The sequence below is a fragment of the Anguilla anguilla genome, chromosome 15 (assembly GCF_013347855.1).
Source record: "Anguilla anguilla isolate fAngAng1 chromosome 15, fAngAng1.pri, whole genome shotgun sequence".
NCBI classification, from domain to species: domain Eukaryota; kingdom Metazoa; phylum Chordata; class Actinopteri; order Anguilliformes; family Anguillidae; genus Anguilla; species Anguilla anguilla.
The window spans coordinates 4,410,714-4,430,000 of record NC_049215.1 but is presented as its reverse complement, the minus strand read 5'-3'; the positions used below and the strand labels follow the sequence as shown (position 1 = coordinate 4,430,000).

At 42.3% G+C, this 19,287-nt stretch overlaps 1 protein-coding gene across 3 annotated transcripts in view; it reads left to right on the top strand.

Annotated features, from left to right (window-relative positions):
• The window catches only part of LOC118213794 (integrin alpha-6-like), a 22,589-nt gene extending 4,253 nt beyond the window's left edge, over nt 1-18,336 (top strand). For 2 of the 3 annotated variants that reach the window (XM_035392960.1, XM_035392959.1), the window contains 25 exons: nt 684-811; nt 893-972; nt 1,133-1,388; nt 3,495-3,626; nt 4,183-4,396; nt 4,811-5,004; nt 5,085-5,179; nt 6,065-6,192; nt 6,281-6,370; nt 6,563-6,624; nt 7,303-7,472; nt 7,583-7,729; nt 7,884-7,999; nt 8,118-8,277; nt 8,715-8,798; nt 9,031-9,110; nt 11,940-12,017; nt 12,756-12,858; nt 13,059-13,235; nt 13,394-13,495; nt 13,607-13,717; nt 13,910-14,008; nt 14,253-14,378; nt 14,684-14,802; nt 18,157-18,336. In XM_035392960.1, coding sequence (XP_035248851.1) covers nt 684-811; nt 893-972; nt 1,133-1,388; nt 3,495-3,626; nt 4,183-4,396; nt 4,811-5,004; nt 5,085-5,179; nt 6,065-6,192; nt 6,281-6,370; nt 6,563-6,624; nt 7,303-7,472; nt 7,583-7,729; nt 7,884-7,999; nt 8,118-8,277; nt 8,715-8,798; nt 9,031-9,110; nt 11,940-12,017; nt 12,756-12,858; nt 13,059-13,235; nt 13,394-13,495; nt 13,607-13,717; nt 13,910-14,008; nt 14,253-14,378; nt 14,684-14,782 — 3,031 coding nt within the window. In that variant the 3' untranslated portion in view covers nt 14,783-14,802; nt 18,157-18,336. Of the gene's footprint in view, nt 1-683; nt 812-892; nt 973-1,132; nt 1,389-3,322; nt 3,377-3,494; nt 3,627-4,182; nt 4,397-4,810; nt 5,005-5,084; nt 5,180-6,064; nt 6,193-6,280; nt 6,371-6,562; nt 6,625-7,302; nt 7,473-7,582; nt 7,730-7,883; nt 8,000-8,117; nt 8,278-8,714; nt 8,799-9,030; nt 9,111-11,939; nt 12,018-12,755; nt 12,859-13,058; nt 13,236-13,393; nt 13,496-13,606; nt 13,718-13,909; nt 14,009-14,252; nt 14,379-14,683; nt 14,803-18,156 lie in introns of those variants that run through there. The other variant, XM_035392961.1, reaches the window with a different exon arrangement.
• The last annotated feature ends 951 nt before the right edge of the window (nt 18,337-19,287 follow it).

Below are 19,287 nucleotides of genomic sequence, written 5' to 3'. Positions count from 1 at the left end.
TGGCCAATTGAATCAACCATTATTTTTTCCTTACACAAAGGTATATTATTGCCATAGCAAATTGGTAATAACATCCATGACTGATGAGCAAGTATAATGTTACGAGAGGCTACATCAGGATTGCTTCTCTCAGGACGAAACCAAGCACCAGCACATGTGCATTCATGGGGCCTCAGACAAACTGAGCTCCCAAAACAAACAGAAAAATATTGAACAAAGAAAAAAATCAATGCGCATGTATGAAGTAGAACCACAGAGATAAAAACCTCAGGCTGACCATTCGTTAGTTTGAAACCAGTAAGCCAGTCAGGTCTGGGTTTAGAGACACTAGCAGGGGGACCAGTGAGAGAACTGCAATACTCCAGGTGTGAGAGCACCTGGGCCTGGACTAGGAGTCTGTGTACTGCAGCTGGTGAAGAAGGGCCAGATTCTTCAGATTTTGCATTGAAAAAATATGCATGTCTGGCTTACTGCTGCTGTATAAATGCAAATTATCTGAAGCCAAACAAATACAAAAATGGTAAGATGGTGTGTGCCAGTGTCTTTTATAGAAAGTTAAATTATCCTGACTCAAACATGTGTGTTTAATTTGAAATGTGATATACTTAGAAGTGTGATATAAAGCATGAAAGTGATGTAAAGCATGTGACAGTCGAACAAATGGAGTAAAATATCTCTTTCAGATTGCTGATCGGTGCCCCGCATGCTAAAGCCTTAGCCCACCAGGGTGCTAACATTACAGGCGGCCTGTACAGCTGTGACATCACCACCCAGCTCAACGACTGCGACCGTGTACAGATCGACGACGAAGGTGAGCCTTCTGCCAACGCGTCTACGCGGCTCTTTTTGTTTAAAAGGCGTTTAAGAGTTCTATTTTTGTGTGTTTACGCAGTCGATCTCACAGTTGAGAATAAGGAGAACCAGTGGATGGGGGTATCAGTGCAGAGTCAAGGCCCTGGGGGGAAGATTGTGGTAAGCTTTGAGTAAAACAGCTGAACCTGCATGTACTGTACCTTTAAAAGACCTTGTTTATAGTGATCTTTGATTGGCCGCTGTAAGCAGTCCTCATTATGTCCTCACAAGCAGGAGTTCCACCTGCAGTGACTCAGCACTTCTGATGTCGTTTCCGCAGACCTGCGCCCATCGCTACCAGCGGCGCTATTTCGTGAACACGCCCCAGGAGTCGCGAGGCGTCACAGGCCGCTGCTACGTGCTCAGCGAGGACCTGAGCGTCGGCTCGGAGGAGGACGGGGGCCTGTGGAAGTTCTGCGAGGGTCGGAGCGCGGGACACGAGAGGTTCGGGTTCTGCCAGCAGGGCCTCTCCGCCGCCTTCACGAAGGACTACCACTACGCGGTGTTCGGGGCTCCTGGTGCCTACAGCTGGAAAGGTATGGGGGGTGTCCCATATACACGCTGAGGTAAAGGTCATTATGAGTAGTTTGTGCATTTAACACTGTGTCACTACATTGTTTGTCTAAAAAGAATCATTTTGATGAACAGAAACAGTGAGGAAATGTATTACAATAAAAAAAGACAAATTATCCAAAAAAAGACAGACACACATATAGTGTCATCTTCTGGAGGTGACATTCAAGATTATTCCCTTCAGCCGCCTCAAGATCTGAACATTTTCTAAGTGTTTCAGATCACTCCTGCTACAAAAAAACGCTCTCAGCCGATCAGACCTGATAACAGAATGTCATGTCAACAGGTCAACAGATAGAACCAGCATGTTAGAGCAGGCGCGCAGCTGATAAGGTACGGTTCAAACGCTAAATAACTGCGTTCCTGAAGAAGCATTTGGATCAGAACTGTTCAACCAGCCAGGTGTGAGACGGGCCAAACAGCTGTCTGGATGGAATTAATGTTTTTGTGGTCAGACAGCTGACAGGCACTGATGATGGCCTGATTGCCAAAATATTTGTTTTTGTATCTCCTGCTCTAAGTCCAAAAACTCCACTTTCAGGTTCAGGTGCATTCCGGAAGCGTAGGTAGGGGGTAAAAACATGGAAACATCTGGGAAAATGGGGAACAGCAAATTCAGAGCTGCCGCACGAGCTGGAGGCTGGGCTCATCCATTACTGAAGCCATTGGCATCCCAGCATGCACAGCACCATGTGTGGCTGGGCAGGTCTGGCTGTCTGTAGCTGTGGCTATCAGGGCTGGAAGAGGAGACGTTTGACCTGAAAGGAGGGGTAGTTGTTGCGGTGCACCTGGCAGGAGCATGAGAGACCAGGGCAGGTGAACATGCTCATGTTTCACCAGCACAGTGCAGAATGGGAATGATCAGTATGAGCTCTCACAGAAAGACATCAACAACAGTGTAGAAAGACATGTCAATGGCCATCATTACATAATGGTTCTGAGTGGCCATCTTCATCCTGTTTTTTCCTGTAGGGTCCAGTTTTTCTTACTTTTCAACAGAAAGAGTCTAGGAGGATCCTGGCCAAATTACTTCTTAAATTCACCATAAGGATCAGCTTGTCTTCTTCAAGTCTTACCTATTTTATTTGTTTTTGTGACATTTTCCTTTTGGATCTCAACAGAATATTGCGTTTACGGGGCAAAATTTCAAGAAGGGTAGGAACAATGTTACACAATCTGACATGCATAACTATGTTACAAAAGAAACAGTGATTGGTGTAAAAATGTCATGTTGAAGTAAGGTTTTCTATAGATACCCCTTGAAGAAAGTGTGATACTAACCGTGTGCCATGGTTATCATCTAAATATTATTTATATATGTTTTATTATAGTGGACTTGCCCTTAGAACAAATGATCTTTGTACGGGTAAATTAGTCCTTGTGAACCATGGAAAGGTTTGGCTGCCATCCATCCACAAGGCAAACTTTAAATAGGCATTGGTCCCTTTAAGGAGGGGGTTACCCTCCCAAAATGGCTACCTGAGAGGAAGTGGGGTGCAGGAAGTAAAGTAAGAAAGGTAGGACAGAAAGGAGGGGGAGAGGCCTATGGTTTTTTAAAAAATGTGTTTGGCGTGGTGTAGAGTTTGTGAAGAACCTGGGGTAAAATGCATCTATACGCATCCTAAATGCTTGTCTAGGACTAGAGGTGTGGCGAGAAGTTAAGTTACCACTGTTGGAAGGAAGAGACCCCAAGCATACTATTACACAGGGTATCGGCCGGGAAAGTACCAGGGAAATCTTCAAGCCGGGAGAGATATTTCCTTATCTTTTCTTTTTATCCTTTTTATTGCTGGATTAAGGAATTTTCACATTTTGTTGTGGATTTTTCCATTTTGTTTTTTCCTTTTTTTTGTTGGATTGTTTCTTGGTTCTCTGGATTTATTTGTAACTAGGCTTGAGTATGAGGCTGTTTGTTACAAAAGTACACATTAATAGCAATGCATGAGGCCAGGTATTGTATTATGTTATTTCACAGCATCGCGCTCGACAGCTTTTGGTGTTCAAGTTTAAACCTTTTTTCTTGCTCCACCCATGTTTTATATCCCCTTCCTTCACCTCTTCCGATCTAGGGACCGTCCGCATAGAGCAGAGGAACAGCACGCTGTTGGACCTGGGCTATTTTGACGATGGACCCTATGAAGTGGGGGATGAGAATCGCCTGGACCCAGATCTAGTGCCAGTGCCTCCAAACAGTTATTTAGGTGGGCAGTGGATTCAGGTCCATTACCAGAATGCACAGGACACCACCTTTGGAGGTTCAGCACTCACTGGAAATCTCCTCCGATACAATTATGGCTGCCCATGGCAGAATATATTGGTGTATGATTTTGATGGAATTTAGAAGAATTACGTTAAAAAAAGTATGCTTCACATGTTTGCCAAGTCATCCCTTTGGTCATATTGTTTGAAGAAAATGTGTTATGGTGAATAGCAATAGAATAGAAGCAATCGTTCTGTAAGGTAGTATATACTGACAGCACTTTTTGTTTTAAAATTGTTATACATTGCATTATACATGGACTAACTTCTTACCTGTTGCACATGAGCTAGTTATCTGATTTAGTGGTAAACATTTTGTAAATACTTGCTTAATGTTGCTCATTCTGTACCAGGACATAATTTATGAATTTTACGTATCACATATACAAACACACAATAAGTCTAACATGTCACAACTGACATTTACTCATGAATCTAAAATGTAATTGCTCAACCAACCACATGCAGAGGTTCAATGCATCTTATTCTCACCCGCAGGATTCTCCGTGGATTCTGGGAAAAGCATCAGCAGAAAGGGCCAGCTCACCATCGTGTCTGGAGCACCGAGAGCCAACCACAGCGGGGCAGTGGTCCTGCTGAAGAAGGAGTCCGAGGCCTCCTTCATGCTGTCTGAGGAGTTCATCCTGGAAGGACCAGGACTGGCATCCTCCTTTGGCTATGATGTGGCTGTGGTTGACCTCAATGGAGATGGGTGTGTGATGGGTGCTTTATTTCACGACAGAATACCACGTTATTGAATTTTATTTTTGTCATAGCTGCCATAAGAGCAATAAAGGCTATCGTTATTAACTATTGGCTGTTGTACCATTGTAACAAGGCTCATTACAGTTTTTTGTTTAATAAATCTAGGCCTTGTATTTTCTGTTTTACGATCTAGAGCTAACTGGCAAACCATATTTAGCTAACTGGCTAACAATGCTAACTGTAGAGCTAACTGGCAGATGATGTAGTGCTAACTGCCTACATTAACAGCTATACAGCTAATTGGCTAACTATAAAGGGCTAACTGGCCTCAGTCTAAGGCATGACACCCTGTTTGAGACAGATCTGTCAATGAGAGATTGATTCAGCAACCGTGAAGCTTGAGGATGTTACTCACTTCCAGGTGGCAGGATATCGCAGTGGGAGCCCCTCAGTTCTTTCTGAAGGATGGAGAAGTGGGGGGTGCAGTGTTCGTCTACATCAACCAGGAGGGGAAATGGGACAGGGTGGTGCCCATCCCCCTCTACGGGCCCAGAGACTCCATGTTCGGACTGGCAGTGGAGAACATTGGGGACTTGACTCAGGACTCATATGAAGGTAGAAGGCTCTGCACTCTGCCCATAGCGCTGAAGCCCTGGTCTTTGAGAGGTGATGCACAGTCTGCTCCTCCTTCACAGACATGGCGGTGGGGGCGCCCTACGACGGAGCTGGTGCAGGACGGGTGTACGTTTATCATGGCTCCAGAGATGGACTCAACACCGCGCCAGCGCAGGTCTGTACCCCTCAGACTGAGCTTCTAGCCTCAGCCCTTTGGGTTAGAACAAATCCCTCAAATCCCTGTTGCTGTGGTACAAATTAGACCTCCCCTGGCTAACATCCAAGTGCACAGCCTGTCTAATGCAACCCTCTGACCTACAGGATAATTCAAGATCAGCTGGATTTTGAGAGTTTCCCCTTACTCTGGAATCGCAGCTCAGCTGCCAGTGCACAGTGATACACATAATGCAATGGCATGCTAATGCACAGTAACAGTAATGCAATGGCAGGAAGATTTTTAAATTACACTACTCCGCTTAAAGTTCCTTTCTCCAATGTTTTTACAAGCCTTGCGTAAACTGCAGTTTTTTGATTAAAGAAACTGCAGTTTAAACAAATAAGCTGTAATGGGAACTCATCTTTGAAAAATGAAAAAAGGCAGTGCTCTCACTGAGAGAAACCTAAAGCTCCAGCTAAGTGAATAAAGCTTAGCATATGTTTGATATTTGAAACGGCTTTCTCTGTTCTTCCTGTTGTATACAGTTATGAGGCTTTTAGTGTAACTGACATGCCTCTGGTTGTAAAACGTCTTGGTTTGTGGGATTGCTCTGCATATTTTTGGAAAGTCCAAGGATATTTATACTTTCTGCATCTTAGATTGTCAGTCTGAGCCAAGCTACTGGCTGTGTCCATCGAAACTAATAGCATTATAACCTAATAGCTAATAGCATTGTAAAAATAAATAAATAAATCAATAAATAAATAAATAAAAATACAGTCCTTCATTATCAGGAAGATGATTTTGTGGCATCAGTCTTTTGCCAAGCCTGGCCAATATGACATATGTGATTAATCACTCTACTTTCAATATGGAAATAAACAGAAGTCTTTTTGATTTCAGATCCTTGAAGGACATGATCACAATGTCAAATTATTTGGGTATTCTTTGGCTGGGAATATGGATTTGGACAGGAATTCATATCCTGACCTAGCTGTTGGCTCTCTCTCAGATGCAGTATTTGTATACAGGTAACTGCTGGATCCTTTATGTCTGGATGTTCATTAATTTGATTACGTAACTGGACTGCAGATTAAATGGCATTTATTCATGTTACAGGTCAAGACCTATCATTCATATCGACATGGATATCAAAACTACACCAAAGGAGATTGACATGACTAAGAAAACATGTGGAAACAATGTATGGTAGGATTATTTGGGAATATTATGAAAAATATTTTTTGGAATGCAGAGTGAAAGACACTTTGGATTGTGAATGCCCCCCCCCCCCCCCCCCCTTTCCCAAAGTGTCCACATCTCAGAGACTGTGTTGTATTCTTTTCAGCTTCGTGAGGAAATGGAAAAAAAATACAAAGAAATGTGCTTTTTTTCTTACAGTTTGACGGTCAACGCATGCTTTACCTATACGGCGAACCCTGTTTCCTACAGCCCCAAACTGAGTAGGTAAAATATGTCGGATGACTGTGTAGTACTGACTGTGGTCAGCGGCCCCACGGGGCTGTGTGGAATTGGTGCTTATGATGCCTGGGGGAGGGAGGGTTCAGTTGGTCCAATGGCAACGCCTTACTGCACAGCAGCGACCCCAGCTGGCCAATCAGGTACCCGCGGCCCACCTGTTGAGCTACAGGTGAAATGTCTTTCTCTGACTCTGTGTCTGTGTGAGCCCGGCTTGCTAACCGCAGTGCAATAAGCACGTGCCTGTCTGTGCTCTGCGGATTCAAGCGCAGAGGTTGCAGCAGTGATGGGAGTAAAAGGAGGGAAGCATTAAATAAAAGACTGAGAGAGAATTGATGTGGAGGCTGGGTGTCAACAATGTTGCTGTAGCACCAGGATCTCCTGCTCCCCGGTGGCTATCCTGGATGACAATACTGCCTCCTGTTCCCTAGTAGCTATCCTGGATCATAATACTATCTCCAGTTCCTTGGTAGCGATACTGGGTCATAATACTGTCCTGTTCCCTGGTAGCTATCCTGGATCATAATACTGTCTCCAGTTCCTTGGTAGCGATACTGGGTCATAATACTGTCCTGTTCCCTGGTAGCTATCCTGGATCATAATACTGTCTCCAGTTCCTTGGTAGCGATACTGGGTCATAATACTGTCCTGTTCCCTGGTAGCTATCGCTTACAGCATTACGGTGGAGTCTGACCGGATGAAGCGAGGCCTGCCCTCTCGAGTCACGTTTCTGACGCTTACGAAGTCGCCCGAGCACTCGCAGTCCAGCGGAACCCTGGAGCTGCGAGGTCAGAGGAAGAGGAGCTGCATCTCCGCTGAGCTCAAACTGCAGGTGCTGCATCTTCATCTTCTCCTTCCGCCGTTTGGAAATAATTTGCGACATGAGGCATTTTTGGCACACGGTAGAGTAAACCTGCTCCGGTTTTGCACCTTCTTACTCAGGATGACATCCAGGACAGAACACAACCCATTCCCATCCAGACATCTGTGTCCATCAAGAGCATCCGACGCAGGACGAGACAAAGCTCTCTTCCTGAACTACTTCCTGTTCTTAACTCCAGTCAGCCAACCAAAAATATCATCTCTCAGGTGCACTGGATTCTTTAGTACTTAAAGCATGTGGAAGCTAATCCATCAACTGCACTAACTGAATCTGTCCCTAGGGTAACATTTCTTATTCTTTGACTGTCCAGTTCTATTCTAGGATACATGTAACACTGAGGCTTGCTGAACTCTATTTCAGGTTGGATTTTTGAAGGAAGGCTGTGGGGCTGACAACATTTGCCAGAGTAACTTGCAGCTACAGTACAAGTTCTTCTACAGAGAACCCAGCACAGATGAGTTTTCACCATTACCTGTGTATGTATGAGCAAAGGAATCAATGGTAGTAATTCACGATTTCTCTACTGTATTTAAGGTTATGAATCGAAATGATTTATATGTTGGAGTAAAGTGAAATGATTTGGTTGCTTTTCAGAGAGAATGGTGTACCTGTGATGTCACTCGGTGAACAGAAGGACATCGCTCTGGAGGTTGCTGTGACGAACTGGAATGGGGAGGATGCCCATGATGCCAGGCTGGTGGCGAGCTTCCCCCCTGCTCTGCGCTACTCCACCTTCTACTGCCCCAGGGCTACGGTGAGACCATCCTCTACAAGGGCTATGATGATTGGCTGTGTCTCTGTGATGTGTGCCCTAATAGGCTGTAGCAGTCGGCCCTCTACAAGAACTACGATGATTGGCTGTGTCACTGTGGCATGTGCCCTGATAGGCTGTAATAGTCAGTCCTCTACGAGGGCTATGAAGATTGGCTGTGTCTCTGTGGCGTGTGCCCTGATAGGCTGTAATAGTCAGTCCTCTAGGAGGGCTATGAAATTGGCTGTGTGTCGGAGGCGTTGTTCCTCTATGAGCATTACAATTATTGGCTGTGTATGGGTGGTGTCATTCCTCTACAAACACTACAATGATTGGCTCTGTCTTGGTGGTGTGTACCCTGATAGGCTGTAACAGTCAGTCCTCTGCTAGGACTAGGATGATTGGCTGTGTGTTGGTGTCTAACTCTTTTGTCCCTACAGGATAAACAGGTGCTCTGTGTAGCCAATCAGAATGGATCGCAGACAAACTGTGCACTGGGGAATCCATTCAAAAGAGACTCAGAAGTAAGTATTGGATTTGTCCTTATAAATTAATATATTAGAATGAAAACATATTTATATTGTGCCTAAGGTGCCTGTCAAGGGAGTTTTTGTAATGAAAATGACAACATTTAGGACTTGCTTACACTCAAATCCCATGTTCAGTCTGATGTAATTACAAGTTCTTATATACATACCACAGTCATGAAAGGCACCTTATTTCTGATTCATTAGGAATCTTTTTTTGTTATTTCAGGTAATGTTCTACATTCAACTGACCCCTGGTGATATTTCCCTCAATACCACAGAAGTTGAAATTGACCTGCGCTTTGCAATGTGAGCAGTTTCGTGATCTTGTTCCGTTCTGGATTTTCCTGTGAGCAGACTGTGGTGAAAGCATTCTCAAAAGCATTTGTAGTCTGCTGCCAGTCCCATCAGAAGCCATTCAAAAGCCATCTATGCTTGCACTCTGCTTATAGCTGATCTGGGCTAAATTAAAGAATCTTTAACAGTCAGGTTAAACCAATAGCACTGTATAGTCGCAGAAATGCTGCAAACATCAGTCCAGCCGTAAGTAAGGTCATTATTATCATCAGACTAGTCCTGGGTAAGATCCTTATTGCATTAGACCCCACCAGTGTAGTCTTATCTGCTTCCCTGCTTCCCAAGTATTCAGTTACAATCCAAATGAATGCTAGCAAACTATGCTTCTGAATAATGATAAATGGACTGCATTTATATAGCGCTTTTATCCAAAGCGCTTTACAATTGATGCCTCTCATTCACCCATTCACGCACACACTCATGCACCAATGGTGAAAGGCTGCCATGCAAGGTACCAATCAGCTCGATGGGAGCAATTAGGGGTCAGGTGTCTTGCTCAGGGACACTTCGACATGCCTAGGGCGGGGGATCGAACCGGCAACCCTCCGACTGCCAGACAACCGCTCATACCTCCAGAGCTATATCGACTATAGCTATATCAATCCATTGGCAAGTAATTCCAGCCTTCTTTTAACTTTTCTGTGTTCACATGAGAGAATTCTTGATCGTTAACTAAGGAAACTAATTTTAATTAACAGACTGGGTATTGACTGGTATAAAGGTAAGCTTCTATGAGTGCTAGTATGGCTTCAAAAATTTGTCCACAAGTGTGCTCCAGGCTACAGCAGATTTTGCTTTGTTTCTGCCTTCAATAGTATGTTTTCTTGAATTTTTTATTCAGAGTAAATGGTATGAGATGTATCTCCTTCTTGTGAATCAACTACTCTTGTCTGACTCTGATTTCCTTTTTGGTTTTGTTTACCTGAGTTAGTTCTTTCTGACAGGCTCAGAAAGCTATAAAAACAGAGTAAGGTGTCAAAATGTGGACAGTTCAGTATAAGTGTTACATAATGATTGAATGCCTGGAAGGAGATGTCCAGGAGGCATTCATCTGCAACTGAACAACTCAGGAGAAAGATCCTTGCTCTCGAGGACCAGCTTGGTGGATTCTACTGCAGTTCTAGAGTTCCAGGAACAGATTTACAGCCTTCGAGGAGGTCGTGTACATTTCAAAATGGGTGGGGGGAGAGCAGCGGTGGGGGGAGACCAGAGCAGACGGGAGGGAGAGATGGGCGATGGTAGGACGTATTTGCGGAAACGACATGCATACCATAAAGGGGTGTAAAACCTGTGCCAGCCCTGCAGGAAGATTGGGGTGTCCCCTACAGGAAGAGACCCTGGCCCATGGCTCTGAGATTGCAGGAGGGTGGGGGGGGGGGGGGGGGGGAGGAATGATCAGCCCCAGGGCCCCCAGGTGGCCATGTCCTCAAAAAAAGGGAGTTAGTGGCAGTAGGAGGTTCACCTGTTAGGGTGTTAGAGAGTATAGTGTGTTTCCATGATAGGGAACCGGATATGGCGTTTTTCCCACCCAGTGCCCTGGTCGGAGGCCTCCTGTGGCAGATAAGCTCCTGGCCACAGTGGGGCTGGATCTAGTGGTCCAGGGTTCACCTTTGAGCCAATGACAAGGTCGGGTCTGAGCTTCTGAGGGAGAGATTTATAGAATTTATAGGCGTGCGAATGGGCACGCGTCAAGCAGAAGAGGTACAGCTGTGTTGAATAGCAGAGGATTATTCAAACTATGGCTTAGGGGGAGGGATTTTATGTAGATAAGGCCAGGGAGGGACAGACTACTGGATGCTATGAAGGCTATGTATAGGTAACATTAGTGAGGGTGTCACAAATACTTTTTTTCAAATAAAATTTGAGTAAAGTAAAATTTAAGTGAAAGTTGATGAAAGGTTGTGTGATGCAGCTGGGAGTGGGAGAGGGGGAGGGAATCCCAGGTGGTACTTCAAGGTTCTCTGTTTAAAAGCACAAAAATCACTATTTTTTGTCTTGAGGCTGTGGTGATTAATGGGGGTTATAGTTTACAGCATGGGGACTGCAGAGACCTGCCTCTTACTGCAGGGGACAGACGTGAGTGCAGCATACAGGGGTGTAAATATCAGGAAGGACAGGACCAATAAAGGAGGAGGGGGCCCTGTATGGGAAATTAAGTTCTCGTGCTCAGGTGATCTCAGGAATTATTCACATTTTACCGTCAGTAGTCAAATGCAAAGAATTCCTGAAATTACCTGAGCATAAATACTTTATTTCCCATACAGGAATACAATGGTAGCTTAGTGTTTATGCTCCCTTTGTATTAAATACTAAGCTTTGTATTAAAAGGAGCATAAACACTAAGTTCTCTATTAAAGTGCGCATGCACTTTATAAAACACACGAAATATAAAATATATAAAATACACTAGACTAGTGAGGGGGCAATACGTTTGTTCATTTCACTTACAACTGAACTTCTAAAATTATACAGAGAAATTTAGTAGATGAGACAAATCTAAATTTATTCCGTTCATTTTGGGTTGTGTCCCAGAATTTGAGAGTCTTGATCCTGAAACCCAATCCCTTGGAGAGATGAGGCTGTCAAGTCAAATGAATGGAATGCTAAAGTTTAATTTTGGAGTGAACTATCATTTTAACATCTTCACACAAATGTGAGAAAGCATATGTGTCTTTTATTTTTTCATTTTATTTATTTTATATATGTGCTAATGAATTGTTGGATATGTACAATCCCAAATACAATGGTACAGTTAGAGTTACATGCTTTTATTTCTTCCAGGCCCAGTGAACAGAAACATGTGACCCCAATGAAAGCCAGAGCTAAAGTAGTGATGGAGCTGCTGCTCTCTGTGTCAGGGTGAGTGAGCTTGTGCGTTGGGTCCAGTCCCACCCTCGCTGTTTCAGAATGAGTGAGTTTGTGTGTTGGGTCCAGTCCCATGCTCTCTGTGTCAGGGTGAGTGTGTGTATTGGGTCCAGTCCCACGCTCTCTGTGTCAGTGTGAGTTTGTGTTTTGAGTCCAGTCCCATGCTCTCTGTGTCAGGGTGAGTGAGCTTGTGCGTTGGGTCCAGTCCCACCCTCGCTGTTTCAGAATGAGTGAGTTTGTGTTTTGAGTCCAGTCCCATGCTCTCTGTGTCAGTGTGAGTTTGTGTATTGGGTCCAGTCCCACACTCTCCGTGTCAGTGTGAGTTTGTGTTTTGAGTCCAGTCCCATGCTCTCTGTGTCAGTGTGAGTTTGTGTTTTGAGTCCAGTCCCATGCTCTCTGTGTCAGTGTGAGTTTGTGTTTTGGGTCCAGTCCCATGCTCTCTGTGTCAGTGTGAGTTTGTGTTTTGGGTCCAGTCCCACACTCTCTGTGTCAGTGTGAGTTTGTCTTTTGGGTCCAGTCCCACACTCTCCGTGTCAGTGTGAGTTTGTGTTTTGGGTCCAGTCCCACACTCTCCGTGTCAGTGTGAGTTTGTGTTTTGGGTCCAGTCCCTCACTGCTCATTTCCAATCAGCCTTCCTAGATCTCTTATCAATCCTTATATTCTCCTTCGGTGAAAATACTTGCTTTCTTGCATTGTTGAGACGTCTGTAGCATGATGATCTATGTTTCTCAGAGCGGCGAGACCTTCCCAGGTCTACTTCAGAAGCCCGGCTGAAGGACAGAGGGCCATAAAGTCAGAAGAGGAGATCGGCAGTCTCATTGACTATCAATTCAGGGTCTTTTTCATTTTTCTTCCATTCAAAGTTTTGATTCAATTGTACACCGTCTTCAGAGTTCCATGCTACCCCATCAGACCCAGATAGAAAATGGTTTTAGGCTAATTTATTGTACATATTACAGCACAACCTGTGCCCTGATGGGACACTAACCCTTTCTGTTGTGCACTGATTCTGGCCTCTTTATGGTCATTATACAGATAATGAATTTGGGAAGGCCACTGAAATCCCCTGGCACAGCTTCTCTGCACATCCAGTGGCCCAAAGAGAATGCTGCGGGGAAATACATTATATATTTGGTGAAGATCGACACTCATGGTTTGGATGATGTCCAGTGCACCCCTGAAGAAGAAATAATCCCAATAAAGTCTATTAAGGTAACGTTCCCTTTTAAATTTCGCAAGAACAATTTTGCAAATATTGGTTCCTACAACGATTGATTTAAAAAAATGTAATTTCTTGATATTGTCCATTGCTTGACAGTCAGGTTAGTTTGCATGACATGTTTAAACCAAATCAAAAAAATTAATTTCAGGAGTCTTCAAAATCCAGGAGCAAGCGTGAATTTGAAGACAGCAAAACAGCAAGTGGAGAAAGATTCTCTCTCTTTACAAACAAAAGAAAACACAAAATGCTGGTAACTCTTAATTAATTACTTATCTTTAAGAACAGTAAAAAAAAAAATAGAAAATCTTATAACCGGTATTGTGGGAAGATGCAAAAAGGCTCGTCTGTGTTTCCCTGACAGACATGTAGCAATGAAGCGAGGTGTGTGGAGGTCAGGTGCCCCCTGCAGGGCTTGGACAGCACTGCAGTCGTCTCTCTGAGATTCCGTCTCTGGAATAATACCTTTTCAGCGGTACTGTGGAATCCGCCACATACAGCCCGTGGAATCTGTTCTTTTCCTAACATCAGGAATGTCTCTGTTATATTCAGCACTAAAGCATTTAAAAACACTTTGCTTGTAATAAATCATTTAACACAATTGCTTAATGTAAACATTATTGATAAACTGTTCTCCTCTCACATCATTTGTCTTCTTTGTGTGCAGGACTATGCAGACTGGGATTATCTGAAAATCGTTGTTAAGGCTTTCTTAAGGCTCGATGCCTCGGCCCAGAACAAGGTTCTCAGAAGTTCTGAGACGGAGGTAAGGTGCATCACACTTGTTGAACACACTGAAAACTGGCCACAGTGGGAATTTCTTTGTATACTAATTAGGCAATACAACCATTTAAGATTAATAGTATACCAATCAATTTACCAAATTAGTTTGATCTGAACAAGATTTTCTTTTTTGATTGGTTACCATGTTCTTATCAAAGCACGCTCTTTTACTCACTGGTGGATGTGAAGCTTCTAATGGGTCATTGGATAGTATTGTTGCTCTGCAGGTTAGAGTCACAGTGTTTCCAGAGAAGCTGTTGCCGCATTATGGCAAAGCGTTGTGGTGGATCATTCTGCTGGGCATACTGGCCGGGTTGCTGATGCTGGCTCTTCTGCTGGTTCTGCTCTGGAAGGTAAGCAGGGATGGATTCCTCTCAGGATTCTGAGGGTTTAAATGGTCAGAATGACTTTCAGAATCAGTGAAATTCTACAGCTGATCTAACACATCACTTCCTGTCAAGTGAGATTCTACAGCCCTTCATCCTAATCTAATACATAACTTCCTTTCAGTGAGATTCTGTAGCCCCTCATACTGATCTAAAACATCGCTTCCTGTCAGTGAGATTCTGTAGCCCCTTACATTGAGCTAACACATCACTTCCTGTCAGATAGATTCTACAGCCCCCTCATACTGATCTAATGTGTCACTTCCTGTCAGTGTGGTTTCTTCAGCATAGCCAAAGAAGACCAGCAGACAGAGGCCTGTGAGAAAGCTGAGAACCACGGTCCAGCACCTGCCAGAGAAGCTCAAACCTGATCCGCTCCGCTCCCTGCCGGGTAATGTGGTTTTTTTGTTTTGTGCATTCTTGTAATACATAGGTATTGAAGGGGCAGCACTTAAACACTATTGTCCATGGGCAGTGTTCAGAAGATTCTATATCAAAGCATTGTGTTTGGTTGTCTGCCATCATTAACTATTAGATACAATGCCATGAAAAAGTATTTGCCCCCTTCCTGCTTTCCTCTATTATTACATATTTGGCAGTGCTATAATGATCTTTCATATTTTTAAAAAAATCATACGGTAGCTACTCCCTAGTGCTGTTGCAGCTATTTTGCATTTTCCTCCTTCGGTTGTGACACCGCCTTTTAAAAAAAATGTATATTATGTGCTCAAAACACATATAACACTTATCTGTTGATAATTTGTGCTTATGCAAAAAATATTGCCCAACTGAAATGTATAATGGTACACTGGTCATCATTCATGTGCAATAAAACTTAATTCAGGTGAATCTATTTCTATTTTACTCTTTTGTTTAAACTGTAATGTAATGTAGTGTCCCTTTAAGAGATGTTCGTTCCGAAAACTTGAGGTGATGTAGGGGATGGCCCTGACTTTCAGGGAGGTGTCTGCAGTGCCCCGTGATCGACCAGCTGTTCCGTTTCGAAATATGGCGGTAAACCGGTGTTGAAGAGTACTCTGCGTTGTTGTTAAAATCGCGATTATGTAATTGCCTTAAAGAAAGCATTGCAATCTTCGTTTGGAATCGGACATTGGAATCACTTGTGTGGATTATTTACGGATTTACAACGGAATGCATGGGTTGAAAGAGACGTACATTTCTCCATTTTTTTGTATATAAAGTGTAATTAAGAGATCATTAACTTGTTTTGTGAATTACCTTTTTTCTCTTCTTATGGATTATTTTTGGAGGACAATTTTTTCTCTTCGCGGCGTCTGATATATTTTTATTTATTGAGGCCTATAATTAACAGCGCGTCATTGCGGCGTCTGGGAGCGCTAATTCATTGACAGATTTGCACAATAAACGCATCTCCACGAATTTACCAACACATTACGCGGCATTGATACTGCATATTGCTGTTGTGCGCAGTTTATGCTGATTCTTTGCTTTCTTTCGAACGTATTGGCTCGAATCGGCTTGTAATTAATCTCAGCCTTTAGTATTGGTATAGGTAAAGCGTGTATAATTGCCTAGGTTTCTTATGAGTCTAATCATTTGCTTTTTCTGGGTTATCTACAGTCTTCATTTTCTGAAACAAGGATTCAAGTTCACCTCAATACAGGATATTATTATTGAAAAATATTAAGTTATTTCCTCTTTCTTCAACACATTCCCTCATTCAGTGTCGTTCATTCATTTATCCATTCCTACACTCATCCATTCTTACATTTTATGCATTTTCTTAGCATCCGCCATTGCAGCAGCTCACTAGCAACAAACACTTCATTGGAATCTGATCCCAAACCACTGGCTCTGTAGCCATGCCCTTCTCACACAGAAAAGAGTGCCATGCCCAGAAACATTCCAAGCACATTTTAGAATAACAAATACAGGTAAAAGGTGTAGGAATTTGGTGAATGTATTTGAAGACTGAGATTGCCAGTATATCATAGATATGCCTTCGCATGGTTATTTTACAATATTTTCAAGTTAAAAAAAATCCTGCATAGTATGCCTTTTAATGTTATCAAGCACCCATATTACACATGAAAAATAATTCCCCCCTTAGCTATTTAATAAACCAATTAACCAAATTTAATTAATGATTAGATTCAGCTGATTGAACACAGCCAGACTTAATTGCAGCAAGTCCTGTACAATCTAAAACTCATTCATATTGAACCTTACAATCAGAGTGAATTTGTCACCACAACATTTTTGCAAGCACTCTATGTCATGATCAAAGGAAATTCCAGAAGAGATGAGAAAAAAGTTGTTGAAATATATCAGTCTGGAAAGGGTTACAAAGCCATTTCTAAGGCTCCGGGACACCACCAAACCACGGTGAAAGTCATTATCTCCAAATGGAGAACTCTTGGAACGGTGATGAATCATCTCAGGAGAGGCCGGCCTGCCAGAATTTCTCCACGGGTGCCGTAACAAGTCATCCAGGATGTCACAAAAGATCCCAGAAAAACATCAAAAGAACTGCAGTCAGTGTTTATGACTCCACAATAATAACGAGACAGGGCAAAAATGGGATTCATGGGAGAGTAGCAAGATGGAAACCACTGCTAACCAAGAGAAACATCAGTCCCCTTCTCATATTTGTAAAAATGCATCTGGACCCTTCCCAAGCCTTGTTAATGGATAATGTTCTATGGACAGATCAGTCAAAACTGGAACTTTTTTGACTGCACAGGTCCCATTATGTCTGGCATAAAGCAAATACAGCATTTCAGATTAAGAACATCATACCAACAGTCAAACATAGCGGTGTCAGTGTGGTGGTGTGGGGATGATTTGCTGCCTCTGGTCCTGGATGACTTGCCATTATTGAAGGAACCATTAATTTTGCCCTGTACCAGAAAATTCTTATGGAGAATGTCTGGTCATATGTCTGTGAGCTGAAGCTTAAACATAATTTGGTAATGCAGGAAGACAGTAATTCAAAACACAACAGGCAGTCCACCTCCGAATGGCTGCAAAGAAACAAACAAAAAAAAAGGTTTTGGAGTGGAATGGTCAAAGTCTTTGCTTGAACCCAATAGTGATGTAGTGGCAGGACCTGAAACGCGGCACTTAATGCTCGAAAACAAAACCTACCAGTTGGTCTGAATTAGTTGGCTAAAAATCCTCCATAGTGATGTGAAAGACTGGTTGCAATTATTGCTGCTGGTGGTGCTGCAACCAGTTGTTTATTTTATGGGGGGGGGGAATTACTTTTCTCATGGGTTATATGGGTCTTTAATGTTTTTCAATAAATAAATGAAATAATTTAAAAAATGTGTTTTGTGTTTTTCACAGGTTCCCTTTGTCTAAATATTGTATTTTGTCTAAAGATCTGGAACCATTCAGTGAGACACATAGGCAATTTTAGAGGAAATCAGGAAGGGGCAAATACTTTTTTGTGGCACTGTATATTTTCTTGTTCATGTATAACATGACCATTATATTCATTCATAGTCTAGTATAGACATATTTAATATTTTCAGCTTCCAGGTTTTTACACTTTCCTGTACTGAAAACATCTGATACAGTTTTATTCTAGAAGTTGTGTGTGTGTGAAATGTGCAGGGAGCCCATTCTCACACAGTTAAATTGTTGATTATAAATCCATAAACTTTCTTTTATTCATCTTCTGACCTTTCTCCCCTGTTTAACTTCTAAAATCTTTAGTATTTAATGTCATGGTTTTTTTTTTTTTTTTTTTTTTTTGCAGCATTCCAGATGCCATAACAGTTAAGAGTTAATGCCGTTCAAGGATGCAAAGGTCAAACATGGGAACACTGAGGAGGAAACCAATGAACAATCACCTCTGAAACTGTCATTCACTCTGGCATTGTCACATGTTACTTTATATGCAGTTGGAATTAAAACAAATTTGCATTTATAGCCATTTTTTAAAAAACAAACAATTTAATTTGTCATAGGCTAGAGGTAAAGCAAACACAACTGTAGGACTGTAGTTTACTGGGGTTTTTTGTATTCAGAAAGAGTTTAGTTCAGTACCCATGTTTGTCTGAGTAAAGGTGCAGTAACTCTGGCCTTGCTGAGAACCAATGAGCAGCAGGAACAGATTGTCTCTCAGGTCTTGGTGGTGAATGGTGTCCTCCTGCAGTCACATAATGTTTGCATGCCTATGACTACTTGCATGACTACTATAATGTGTGCTGACTGGTTTGTGGACTGATGGTTGTGATGTCACAGTTTAATATCAGTTAAATCATGCCCTGGACAGCTCTTGTTGATCTATAGTGATTTTATGAAGCAAATAACCAGGTGTAATTTATCATTGTGTTTTTTTAATTTTATTTTGATTTTTTAAAATACATATGTATAAATATACGCTGCAGTTAAATAAGACTGCAGATTTTTTTATGTAAAGAAAAGGACTGCTGTGTGAGAAGTCTTATGTCTTACAGGGCCATTGTTTAAGGTCTTTTAAAAATGAAAATAAACTGTTACCACACACTGTTCTTACTCGCAAATGTATTGTGTTATGTTGCGTAAGAAATCTATCAATCTCTAAGTTGCTTAACTTGTTGAGCTTCAGTAAGTATGAAAAGAAACGATATATTTGATCTCACACTTTTAGGTTTGTTCAATCAAGGTAACCTATGAATTAATGTGGATGGGTACACTATGATGCAAAAGTGCAGTGGTACAGAAGTAGGGGTAGAGGTGCGTATGGTGGTGTGACTAGATGCGTGTATGTACGAGGTGTTTATAGAAATAAAAATTAAATGAAAAATTAATGAATAAAATAAATAAAAATAAATGAATAAAGATACAAATAAATAAAAAATATATGTAATTAAGTAAATACGTAATTAAGAAAATAACTATGTAA